At 48.0% G+C, this 13099-nt stretch overlaps 1 protein-coding gene across 2 annotated transcripts; it reads right to left on the reverse strand.

Annotated features, from left to right (window-relative positions):
* Positions 1-1252: 1252 nt before the first annotated feature.
* On the reverse strand, positions 1253-13097 carry aasdh (aminoadipate-semialdehyde dehydrogenase). Of its 2 annotated transcripts, none has more exons than XM_064334002.1 (14): positions 12978-13097; positions 11276-11396; positions 9902-10524; positions 9200-9392; positions 8755-8981; positions 8294-8400; positions 8045-8217; positions 6876-7131; positions 6446-6564; positions 5351-6251; positions 4336-4499; positions 3788-3913; positions 2746-2877; positions 1253-1714 (listed from the first exon to the last, which is right to left on the reverse strand). In XM_064334002.1, exons 2-14 carry the CDS (start codon positions 11324-11326, stop codon positions 1322-1324), a joined length of 3465 nt encoding a protein of 1154 aa, XP_064190072.1. In that variant the 5' UTR covers positions 11327-11396; positions 12978-13097; the 3' UTR covers positions 1253-1321. The 2 variants fall into 2 exon arrangements, with proteins under 2 accessions (XP_064190072.1, XP_064190071.1); XM_064334001.1 differs by having other exon boundaries at positions 12689-13071.
* Positions 13098-13099: the final 2 nt, after the last annotated feature.

The raw sequence follows: 13099 nt of genomic DNA on the forward strand, positions 1-13099 counted from the left end.
AATACCTGGCAGAACCTGGACAGAACTGCAGGTTTGTGCTTGTATGATACAGGTGCATTTCCTGACTTCCATTGTCTCACTTCTGTTTATTATTAATGGGTCCTAAGAAAGCAGTAATGTTTTAAGGGCTAGTTTAGCAAATGATTCAATAACATGGCTTCACCCTTCCAACATGATTCCAGGGAATTATGAACATGCATATGGGAATTACAGTACTAGCTGGGTTTCTGTGTTTGTTTAAATGAAGAAAATGATTTGGGGTATTTATTTTGGATGCAGTTGCACAGTTTCTCATTCATGACAGAATGTTGTGTAGAGAGTATGTATTTTTTTTACCTTTTCTGAGATCTTGTAGCCTTCACACTGTGTTGGTACAAACCGTGACTCGTGTAACACTATAGGTTCCTTTATATGTCACCTGACCTCGGCACCGCGCTCTCGGCATGGAGACATGCAGCGCTCACTGTGTTGGATTGTGATCTACATCTAATGTGTTTCCAAACCCCCTTCCACACAGACTCCGCCCCCAAACCCCTCACCCAGACTCCGCCCCGAGCCCCTCTCCCAGACTCCGCCCCCAAACCCCTCACCCAGACTCTGCCCCTGAGCCCCTCTCCCAGACTCCGCCTCCAAACCCCTCACCCAGACTCCGCCCCGAGCCCCTCCCAGACTCGCCCAAACCCCTCACCCAGACCTGCCCTGAGCCCCTCCCAGACTCCCCTCCAAACCCTCACCCAGACTCCCCGAGCCCCTCTCCTAGACTCCGCCCCCAAACCCCTCACCCAGACTCTGCCCCTGAGCCCCTCTCCCAGACTCCGCCTCCAAACCCCTCACCCAGACTCCGCCCCCAAACCCCTCACCCAGACTCTGCCTGAGCCCCTCTCCCAGACTCCGCCCCTTTCCCTGCAGTGTCTGTAACCTGACTGTATCATCCACGCCATCTTAACTATGTAATGTAACATATAGAAGTGATTTTATGGGGGCGTTTAGTCATGTCCCAACCTCCATTTTCAGTGTTTGTTTTTAACTTTAGTAGTGTGCAGTAGTGTCGTGTAAACCATGTTATATGTGACAAAGGTTAATAAATGCACTTTATGTCCCTGTATTCATAGTGAATTTTTATTCTTAAAGTGATAAACTTATGCACAGTAGAAGTATTAAAATCCAGTTTTCCCTGTTTCAAATCTACCCCATGTTTCTTCTTTGATCAAATGATGCATGCTCACTGATAATGCTTTATGACAGTCAAATCTTACATTTTTAAAATCTTTATTTTTATTTTAAAACATCACATTTGAGAAGCTGAATGTCTGGACATCTCTCAGGAGGCAGTCAGTTCAATGCCATACACAAAGTCATTCCGGCATCCCACCACTAGAGTGCGCCCCCAGAGCACTGGGGAAGAGAAAATCTCCCCTGGCAAGGAGACAGAGGCCCTGGGCTCCCCGTCCTCTGCTCCCAGAATCCACAGCATCCCATCAGTGGCCGTCACAGCAACCAGGCACTCGTCCTGACTGGCCGAGCTGTGGAACAGGAAGGGACTGGAGAAGACCTTCTGCCCTGCCTGAAACCGCCACACCAGGGCGCCATCGCAGGATCTCAGACAGTACACGCTTCCGTCATGTGATCCACAGAACACTCTCTGATTAGCCAGAGAGGTAGGCATACCGCACGGAGATGAGAAGACAGGCCCGTCGGTAGTAAACCGCCACAACTAGAAGAATAAAACACGTGAGTAGGTACAGCATACCTGAACCTTTACAAAAAACCTGCATTACTTCCATTAGCACAGCACACAGTCAGTGCAGGTGTGCTGTACTCAGGTGTGGGTGGGCCAGCACAGGTGTGCTGTGCTCAGGTGTGGGTGGGCCAGTGCAGGTGTGCTATATCCAGGTGAGGGTGGGCCAGTGCAGGTGTGCTGTACTCAGGTGTGGGTGGGCCAGCACAGGTGTGCTGTGCTCAGGTGTGGGTGGGCTGGTGCAGGTGTGCTGTACCCAGGTGAAGGTGGCCCAGCACAGGTGTGCTGTACTCAGGTGAGGGTGGGCCGGCACAGGTGTGCTGTGCTCAGGTGTGGGTGGGCCAGTGCAGGTGTGCTATATCCAGGTGAGGGTGGGCCAGTGCAGGTGTGCTGTACTCAGGTGTGGGTGGGCCAGTGCAGGTGTGCTATATCCAGGTGTGGGTGGGCCAGTACAGGTGTGCTGTGCTCAGGTGAGGGTGGGACAGTGCAGGTGTGCTGTATCCAGGTGTGGGTGGGCCAGTACAGGCGTGCTGTGCTCAGGTGTGGGTGGGCCAGTGCAGGTGCACTGTACTCAGGTGAGGGTGGGACAGTGCAAGTGTGCTGTGCTCAGGTGTGGGTGGGCCAGTGCAGGTGCACTGTACTGAGGTGTGGGTGGGCCAGTGCAGGTGCTCTGTATCCAGGTGAGGGTGGGCCAGTGCAGGTGTGCTTTGCTCAGGTGAGGGTGGGACAGTGCAAGTGTGCTGTGCTCAGGTGTGGGTGGGCCAGTGCAGGTGCACTGTACTGAGGTGTGGGTGGGCCAGTGCAGGTGCTCTGTATCCAGGTGAGGGTGGGCCAGTGCAGGTGCACTGTACTCAGGTGTGGGTGGGACAGTGCAAGTGTGCTGTGCTCAGGTGTGGGTGGACCAGTGCAGGTGTGCTGTGCTCAGGTGTGGGTGGGCCAGTGCAAGTGTGCTGTGCTCAGGTGTGGGTGGTCCATTGCAGGTGTGCTGTATCCAGGGGTTGTCTCACCAGGTTGCCGGAGGGGCTGAAGCCATAGATATTCTGGTCCACAGAGCCGATGCAAATGGTTGTGCCAGAGTAGCATGGGGACGAGAAGAATGGTGCAGCACTGGAGTGTGTCCACAAGGGAGTGCCATTCTCCTGTCATAAAAGGGGCAATGCCAGTCTTACGGGGAATGTCCAAAGGCCAAAGACTTAAGTCTTCTAAAGGTGATTAATGACCTTTGCATGAATGCTGATACTGGTGAATGTATTTACTCTTGATCTCAGCTTTGTAAGTGCAGCCTTTGATACCGCTGAACACAATGTCTTATTCAACAGCCTAAGAAATTGGGCGAGGGACTCAGGCACTGTACTGACTTTGTTTAAGGCCTACCTCTCTAATAGACGGTTAAGTAACTGCTTGTGGAGTCCCTCAAGGCTCAGGTTTGGGCCCTATTTTTTTTCTCAGTTTATATGCTCAGCCTCTAGACACAATCAACCATAACATTTTTGTCTTCAATACTGTACATGGATGCAAAATGCTTTATGATTAATTTTTTCTTCCTTTGAGAAATATGAAATAATGCAATGGAAACCCTGGGATCACAGTAATGGAGATGTTGGGATGGCAGTAATGGAGATGTTGGGATGGCAGTAACGGAGATGTTGGGATGGCAGTAACGGAGATGTTGGGATGGCAGTAACGGAGATGTTGGGATCGCAGTAATGGAGGCATTGTTACCTAACTTGTAACCTAAAGGTTGAAGGTTAAATTCCTGGGTACGACACTGCCGTTGTACCCCAAACAGGGAGGTGCGTAGAATGTGTAAACAGTATGCAAAGGAGCGTGTGTAAACAGCGAGTTAGGCAGAGTGTGTAAACAGCGAGTTAGGCAAAGTGTGTAAACAGTATGTAAGGGAGTGTGTAAACAGCGAGTTAGGCAGAGTGTGTAAACAGCAAGTTAGGCAAAGTGTGTAAACAGTATGTAAGGGAGTGTGTAAACAGCGAGTTAGGCAGAGTGTGTAAACAGTATGTAAGGGAACGTTTATAAGGAGCGCACTTAACTTACGGGCTTGAGGCAAAGGAGCTCTCCTCTCAGTGTGGCGACATACAGTTGCCGGAGAGACGGGTCAAGGCAGGGGGAGGAGAATATGGCCCCACCCCCACAGTGCCGACTCCACCTACAGCACCGGGCCTAAACACATACACCCACTTAGATCCACCCATCTGACCTGTTCTATGAGAATCAAATCTGTAGTTTCCAGCTGTCCTGCTATGATCAACTGTGTCCCATGTTTCATAAAATAATCATTTACAGATGCTTCATATTTCTTTATATGAATTCATTTTTATTTATTAAAATGTCACATGGAGGCCTGTCCTGTCACAACGTAATTCAGGAGGGTACAGAGTGGAATGCGAATCTGCCAAAATACTAGTTCGCCCTGGCCACTTCCTGTCAGTCTGTAGTCTATATACACATACACATACACACGCATGCATACACACACGCACACACAGGCACACATGCACACACACACACACACAGGCACACATACATTACACACGCACACACGCACGCACACACATGCACACACACACACCTCTCGTGATTACCTCTGGGTCCAGAGCATACATGTGTCCATCATGTGACCCCACCAGCACCAGGGCGGTGAGAATATCCACGGCAGGGCTACTCTTCACTGAGTCCCTGGTGGCAAACACCCAGTGCGTCTGCCCCGTCTCCACCGAGAGGAAATACACCTGCCCATCATAGCACCCTGTAGCAAAGCCGATAAACATCACAACCTCTCAAATACATCTTCTCGTCACTCACAAACCGCTCACAAACCATTCATCAACCACTCAACACCTGCTCATCACTCACTAACCACTCAACACCTGCTCATTACTCACCAACCACTCACAAACTATTCACCAACCACTCAACACCTGCTCATCACTCACTAACCACTCAACACCTGCTCATCACTCACCAACCACTCACAAACCATTCACCAACCACTCAACACCTGCTCATCACTCACCAACCACTCACAAACCATTCACCAACCACTCAAAACCTGCTCATCACTCACTAACCACTCACAGACTATTCACCAACTACTCAACACCTGCTAATCACTCACCAACTACTCACAAACTATTCACCAACCACTGAACACCTGCTCATCACTCACTAACCACTCAACACCTGCTCATCACTCACTAACCACTCACAGACTATTCACCAACTACTCAACACCTGCTCATCACTCACCAACTACTCACAAACTATTCACCAACCACTCAACACCTGCTCATCACTCACTAACCACTCAGACTATTCACCAACCACTCAACACCTGCTCATCACTCACCAACCACTCAGCATCTGCTCATCACTCACCAACTACTCACAAACTATTCACGTAGCACTCAAAATCTGGTCATCACTGACTAACCACTCACAAACAATTCACCAAGCACTCGACATCTGTTCATCAAACACTTCACTCCACCAGTTACCAGTCATTTGAAGCTTATCAGCTTCGTACCAACTACTCATTAACCATAATTAACCACAAGCCAACTACTCATCAGGCACACATCAGCATTTCAGAGAACTGACCAATCGCAATGAGGGATCCACATGCAGTGATGGCAGCAGAAGCTTCCAGACGCCCCCCCAGGACTCGCTCCCAGAGCAGTTGCCCCCCCCTCAGCGTGATGGCCTGCAGTCTGTGGGAGTGGGACCCCACATATGCCACAGCCCCGCCTGACTCGGTCACCAGCAGCACAGGCGAGGCGTCCACACACCTGCCTGTGTCTGACTGCCACTGCACACGCAAGGCCAGTGCCGAGAATGCTGTAGCTCTGACCCCCACCACACACTCATCTGCTGCTCTCCCACTGGGTCTGGTAGTGCGGGAGTGGGTGTGTTCTGTTCCCTCATTGGGCCCAGCAGTGCGGGAGTGGGTGTGTTCTGTTCCCTCATTGGGCACTGCAGTGCGGGAGTGGGTGTGTTCTGTTCCCTCATTGGGCACTGCAGTGCGGGAGTGGGTGTGTTCTGTTCCCTGATTGGGCACTGCAGTGCGAGAAACTGTATTTCCATGGAAATTCAGTAGCTGGTTTTGCTGGGAGGGAGGAGGCCCCTCTGTGACCTCTCCTGCTCTCCTCACCACAGTGAATCCACCCCACTGCTTCTCACGTGGAGAGAGAGAGACTGGCTGTTTCCTCCTGGGTTGTGCGGTTGGGGGAGGATCCTGCTGTTTTCTTTTTGCCAGAGAGAAGCGCTCAGGTGCTGGTGTTGCATCGTCTTTGCCCTCTTTCTGAAACACTGCCTTAACAACATGACTCAGCAGGTCAGCAAAGGAGCCACTGAGGATGACCTCCAGCAGGCCTGGCAGGGCCACGCCCACAGCAGCAGTGATGTCATCACAGAGACGCAGAGAGCGGAGCGAGTCTCCTCCACTCAACAGGAAGTGAGAGTCCATAGCAACCGGAGTATCAGCACTGAGGGACAGCACCTCCTGCAACACACATATTATACACACAAATAAGATACACACACACGCACACACACAGACACATACTACACACAGACACACACTACACATAAACACACACACACAGACACTGCACACACACATGCACGCACACACACATACAGAAGCAGACTGTCAGAACTAAATGGATGCCTACTAAAGTAGGAAGAGTTTAGTACCTTCCACAGCTTCTGCAGGAGTTCCCTCAGAGTGTCCCTGTCCCCCAGTGCATCATGGGACATTAGGACAGCTCTCTGCCTCTCATACACTTGCAGCAGGTCACCCATGTTCACTTTCCCTGTGGAAGAGCCAACAACCAATCACAGCAAACCAATACTCACACCATAATCACCAATCAGAGCATGCAAACACCCACACCATGTTCACCAATCAGAACAAGCCAACACCCACACCATAATCACCAATCAGAGCATGCCAACACCCACACCGTAATCACCAATCAGAGCATGCCAACACCCACACCATAATCACCAATCAGAGCAGGCTGACACCCATGCTATATCAACCGATCAGGATAAGTCAGCACATACACTGTATAAGCCAATCAGAGTCCACACCATATAAAGCAGTGGAGGGGGTCTTGCTCACCATGGGAGGTGAGAGGGAGAGCTGGGAGCAGCATGATGGTGTCTGGGATACTGTATGGGGGCAGAAGCTGAGACAGCATGCCCAAAATCTCCCTCTGTAGCTCTCCAGAGGAAGGGGTGTGGCCTCTAGGGGAAGGGGTAGGGCCTCTGGGGGAAGGGGTGGGATCTCCAGAAGAGGGTACCACAAAGGCAACAAGCCTGTGCCCCTCACATAGGGTGACAGCACACACCTCTACCTGGGGCAGGCTCTGCAGTACCTGAGGGAAAAAAAGGAAATAAAAAGGGCATGGGGAGAGAGAAAAAGAGGGAGAAAGAGAGAGATAAGCTATGAAAGAAACTGTGCAGTAGCCAGCAGTTAGGACTCTGACGCTATTATAGGGTAGTGGGTCTAATGACGTAGTGACAACGGGTGTTGGGTCTAATGACACAGTAACAAAGGGTGTTGGGTCTAATGACACAGTAACAAAGGGTGTTGGGTCTAATGACACAGTAACAAAGGGTGTTGGGTCTAATAACACAGTAACAAAGGGTGTTGGGTCTAATGTCACAGTAACAAACGGTGCTGGGTCTAATGACACAGTAACAAACGGTGTTGGGTCTAATGACACAGTAACAAACGGTGTTGGGTCTAATGACACTTTAATAAAGGGTGTTGGGTCTAATGACACAGTAACAAAGGGTGTTGGGTCTAATGACACAGTAACAAAGGGTGTTGGGTCTAATGATACTTTAATAAAGAGTGTTGGGTCTAACGACACAGTAACAAAGGATGTTGGGTCTAATGACACTTTAATAAAGGGTGTTGGGTCTAATGACTCAGTAACAAAGAGTGTTGGGTCTAATGACACAGTGACAAAGGATGTTGAGTCTAATGACACTTTAATAAAGGATGTTGGGTGTAATGATACAGTAACAAAGGATGTTGGGTCTAATGACACAGTGACAAAGGATGTTGAGTCTAATGACACTTTAATAAAGGATGTTGGGTGTAATGATACAGTAACAAAGGATGTTGGGTCTAATGACACTTTAATAAAGGATGTTGGGTGTAATGATACAGTAACAAAGGGTGTTGGGTCTAATGACAGAGTAACAAAAGGTTTTGGGTCTAACCATACTGGAAAGTCAGTGTGGGTCTTCAGGATGACATCATGTGCAGGTACCCCTCACCTGGTGCAGTGCGTCCAGGTGGAGCCGCTGGCCGTGACGTTTCACCAGCCGGTCCCTGCGTCCCAGGTAATACAGGTGTGAATCCCTCAGCTCCACCCAGTCCCCAGTGCTCCGCATGGTTCCCTTCGCCACGGCAACCTCATCACCAAGGAAACACACTCTGTCCTCTCCCCCTGCACAGCAGATCACAGCTGAGGACACAGCTCACAATGACCTGGAGACATTTCTGTGGAACTCTTTCCATCATACCTATGAACACCTGGCCTTCCCCACAGGTAATCACCCTGCCGTCCTCTCCTCGCACTTCCACTACAGTGCCCATCAGCACTGACCCCAAGGGCACAGACCCCAAACTCCTGCAGTATTCAAACACATAGAGCCGAACTCAGCACTGACCCCAAGGGCACAGACACGCAGAGCAGAACTCAGCACTGACCCCAAGGGCACAGACCCCACAGAGCAGAACTCAGCACTGACCCCAAGGGCACAGACACACACAACAGAACTCAAGCCCTGGTTAGGGTTGGGGGGGTTTGGGTTAGGGTTAGGGTGGGGTTTTGGGTTAGAAGTGGGAGGGGGTTAGGGTTGGGGGGGGGGGGGTTCAGTTAGGGTTGGGGGGTTTGGGTTAGGGTTAGGGTGGGGTTTTGGGTTAGGAGTGGGAGGGGGTTAGGGTTGGGGGGGGGGGTTTGGGTTAGGCTTAAGGTACCTACATGGTGTCCAGGTGCAGTTTGTAGCAGGTAGCCCAGCAGGACACCTCTGTGGTGCCATACAGGTTGAAGAATCGGGTGGAGTTTCCCTCCCCCCTCCAGCCACGCAGCACAGACACAGGGGGGCAGGCCTCGCCCCCCAGGGCCAGGATCCGCAAGGAGGAGGCAGCACAGAGCACCACCCTTTGCAGGACACACCCCCCAAAACGTCCCACCAGTGTGGGTGTGGCCTGGAGACATAGCATTAGCATTGCACGCACACCAGTATATAACAGCTACAATCTACAGCCTATTGTCTGCTCCACATAACCCTAACCCAGCAGCCATAATGCACATCTTCCTGTTCTACACTCCAATCTGTACAACTATCTCTGACACCTGTATGATTGTCCATCACCTCTAAAACTGACTCTTCACTATACGTCTGTCTGCTGTGTGACACTCTCACCTGTAATATTGTTATCCTGTGGTGTTTGAACAGAACCGTGGCCAGTCTATCAGGGACCTTTTTGATCACCGTGGGAACAATCAGAAGACATGCCCCCGATGACAGAGATAAAAACATCTCCACCACAGAGGGGTCAAAGGTCAAAGGAGAGGCCATGAACACAACATCCTCTGAAGTCACCTGAAACAGAGATCTGCAGGACACACCCCTTATCACATTACCCAGCCCATTTTTCATAAAAGTAAATATAAACTGATAACATAAACATTATTAATATCAATACATTCTCAAACATCCTCATGTCTATTAGTAATTAACAAACACACAACCTTGAATAATATATACAAACCTATAAGATGCATTTGATGGCAATGGCATTAATGTTATTAGAAAGGTAAGGGTCACGCCCTCTCTTAGATTATGAATAGCCAGCACAACAGCCTACAGTATATAACATGCTTTTGATCATCTTTAAATCTGAGTGATGGATATTTTTTGTTCCAATTTTGATTGCTCAATCTCTGATATACTCAGTATGCCAATGCTATACATTACTGGAAGTAAATTACCCAGCTGTTCCTAAAATATTCCAGTTTGGCAACTCGCAGGAAGCAAGCCATCACTCACAGGAAGTGAACCATTGCTCACAGGAAGTGAGTCATTGCTCACAGGGAGCCAGCTGCTGCACAAACGCAGACTAACCTGAAATGGAGGACGTTGGGCACGATGCACTTGTGTGGCACTCTCACGATCTTGGGAAGGCCGGTTGTTCCGGAGGTGTGCAGCACGTAGGCCAACAATCCCTGTCTGGCAGCTCTGTGCCACCGCCCTTCACCATGTTGTCTCAGCATGTCCCACTCACACTCAACTTCCTGCTGCTCACTCCTCTGAGAGCTCCCAACTTCCTGCTGCTCAATCCTCTGAGAGCTCCCAACTTCCTGCTGTTCACTGCTCTGAGAGCTCCCAACTTCCTGCTGCTCACACCTCTGAGAGCTCCCAACTTCCTGCTGCTCACTCCTCTGAGAGCTCCCAACTTCCTGCTGCTCGCACCTCTGAGAGCTCCCAACTTCCTGCTGTACACTGCTCTGAGAGCTCTCAACTTCCTGCTGCTCACATCTCTGAGAGCTCCCAACTTCCTGCTGCTCGCACCTCTGAGAGCTCCCAACTTCCTGCTGCTCACTCCTCTGAGAGCTCCCAACTTCCTGCTGCTCACTCCTCTGAGAGCTCCCAACTTCCTGCTGTACCTTTACCAGTGTGAGTCCCTGATTTTGCCACACCTCACACACTTCCACGAGCAGGTGTGGGGAAAACGTTCTGTGGAATCTCTGCACAAAAGATAAAAGTAGGAATATAGATCAACACTGAGTGTGGACAGAATACAACTTCCTGTAAGGCAACAGTGCAGCACAGTGGATAGATGGGCCAGCACTCGTTGTACCCTTGAGCAAAATATGTAACCTGAATGAATTCAGTACAAATCCAGCTGTATAAATGGACTCTATGTAAATGTAAGCTGCAAATGGCTCTGAATAAATTCCAAAAGTAGAACTGCACGGAAAGAATGGAAAACGGCAGCCTTAACGTACTGAGTGAACCAGTGAGTGGAGTTCCGCCCATCTGGATTTAACACATCACTGCTCCTCAAGCAGGAGTGTCAAACTCAGGTCGGCCAGGTATGCAGGTACTCGCGATTTCCTTTCAATGAGCGGCCAGGTTTGAGATTAAGGTGTGTGGACTATTCAGCCAAACAAGGACTTTAATTAATCACTGGCATTTAAACACACAAAAGACTAGCACGCAATGTAACCCAGCAGGGGTGCATTCTGAAATCCAAGTTCTATAGAGAGTAAAACCATTCTACTTGTTTGTGAGAGTCAGTGTTGTGATAACCACTCACATTAGGGTTCATGAATCCTCTTATTAATAAAAGGCCATTTAGAACTCTGAACATACTTTTCTATTGTAAGGACAGGGCCACACACATAAGATATCATTGGGTGTAATAGGAGTCTTATCTCCAAAAGACTGGTCTGTATGACACTCTTTATGGAATGGCTCATAAAAGCAGTGCTCTACCTGTAACAGCTCACTCTGTATCACAGCATATTTCAGCCCACACTGGTCCATGAATCTGACGGACAAATATGGGGGAGAGTCTGGATCTAGGGGTGCATAAGCCGCTGGGAGCTGAAGGATTCTGTTTCAGACAAAAGTCATAATCAATGCAACAAGCAGTGTCTGTCTTAAACATATTTCCATTTCTATGTCACAACACCGGGCAATAGCACGAACAGAGCAATAAAATTAACAAAACGATCAAATACAAACGTATGTATAACTGCGACTATAATTTGTACCAATTCCATCTTTCAAAAAAAACATTCACTGTCATAAGGCCCACCAAAATGAAGTTTGATAATTTACTGACAATGCTGGAATAGGGTTAGGGTTGTTCCATTGTATTCAGGGAATCATTGCATATATATTATAGAATTAGGGAGTCAAACAGAACGTGACCAAAGAAAAAATTATACAGTTCCCTCTTTTGTATTGGATTGTATGTTGACACCTTGCACTAAGGCAAATTCCTTGTACATCATACTTGCCGAATAAATAATTCTGATTCTGTAAAGTATGAGAATGGTAAAGTGAAATTTATTATTTTTCTTATATACTTAAGGGATTTGGATTTGAGAACAAAAGATGAATGAGACAAAAATACAGACAATAAGATGGTATTTACATGTGTATATGATTTACCCTTTTACAGAAAGAGCTGTTTTTGTGTTCAGTCCCTCCATTTTCAGCTGTGCAAAATTTAATGAATGGATGGCGGACAGATGACCTGTTGCTCAGGTGTATCCTTATGTCAGTTTAATTTTGCACAGCTGAAATTGGGGGACAACACAACAACAGCCGTTTCTGCAAAATAGTAAAACATATACGCATGTAAATACCATGAAATAAAAGCTGATAGTCTATATCTTCTGTCTCTTATTCATATTTTGATCTCATATCCAAATGCCTTAATTATATAGCAAAAATAACAAATGTAACTGTCGTTACCATACGTTTTGGTTAGCACTGGACTTCGAATTCATTCTACACCCACGATTTTGTAGAACTATAACTTTCAGAGTGACTATAATTTAGCAAGCAACAAAGTATTTAAGTTCTTTCCACGTTCATGTTTTATCGCTTGGTCACCAAAAATTGCGTTTATTTAGAATAATAACAAACGATTCCGTTTTTATACACTGACCAGCTCCTTGCAGTAAGTGAAGGGAATATTTATTTTTCATCATTTAAAAGTTCAACGTTAGGTTATTACTCGGCTTGTAGATAGATGGTAATATTAATTAGGTCTATAGTATATGAGCCAAAAATGGCATTCGATTTGGCAATATGGTTCAAAGTATTTAAATCCGTTGGCATGCGAGCACCTCAGTTTGCTAGCTAACTAGATTAAACAATTGTCCGTACACATACCCTAGAATCCAGCTCGGAAGGTTGATACCAGGGTGACAGTATAAGCCAAATATCTGCCCACTTAGGCGACCGTGCTCCTTCAGCAGGTTGGTTAATTCATTCGCTAATGAGAGAAGCTCGTTGTAGGTGCGCGATATGATCCCCAATTCGGTGCAGCTGTCAAAAGTGACAGCGGTTCTAGCACTGTGCAGGGATGCCGCCTCCTGAACCATTTCATGCAAAGTTTTATCACTCCTCTCCATATTTACATTGAAAAATAAAAAACTGATACACTAATAAAATGATTTACCAAAGTACTCCAACGTACAATGTCAGTCTAATTAGGACTATCCCATTAAATCATGCCACAGAACTGTCCTGTGGATCATCATGCTTATGTTTACCGTCGCATGTAGATGACGAATCGTAAGA

Source organism: Anguilla rostrata, chromosome 4 (genome assembly GCF_018555375.3).
Source record: "Anguilla rostrata isolate EN2019 chromosome 4, ASM1855537v3, whole genome shotgun sequence".
NCBI classification, from domain to species: domain Eukaryota; kingdom Metazoa; phylum Chordata; class Actinopteri; order Anguilliformes; family Anguillidae; genus Anguilla; species Anguilla rostrata.

Bases quoted from the DNA above. Each gene is read 5' to 3' on its own strand.
- aasdh (XM_064334001.1), bottom strand. From the start codon at position 12,930: ATGGAGAGGAGTGATAAAACTTTGCATGAAATGGTTCAGGAGGCGGCA. The intron at 11,397-12,688 runs GTATGTGTACGG...TGTCTGAAACAG, and splicing joins CTTCCGAGCTGGATTCTAGG to AATCCTTCAGCTCCCAGCGG. The intron at 2,878-3,787 runs GTAAGTTAAGTG...CTTTTATGACAG, and splicing joins AGCTCCTTTGCCTCAAGCCC to GAGAATGGCACTCCCTTGTG.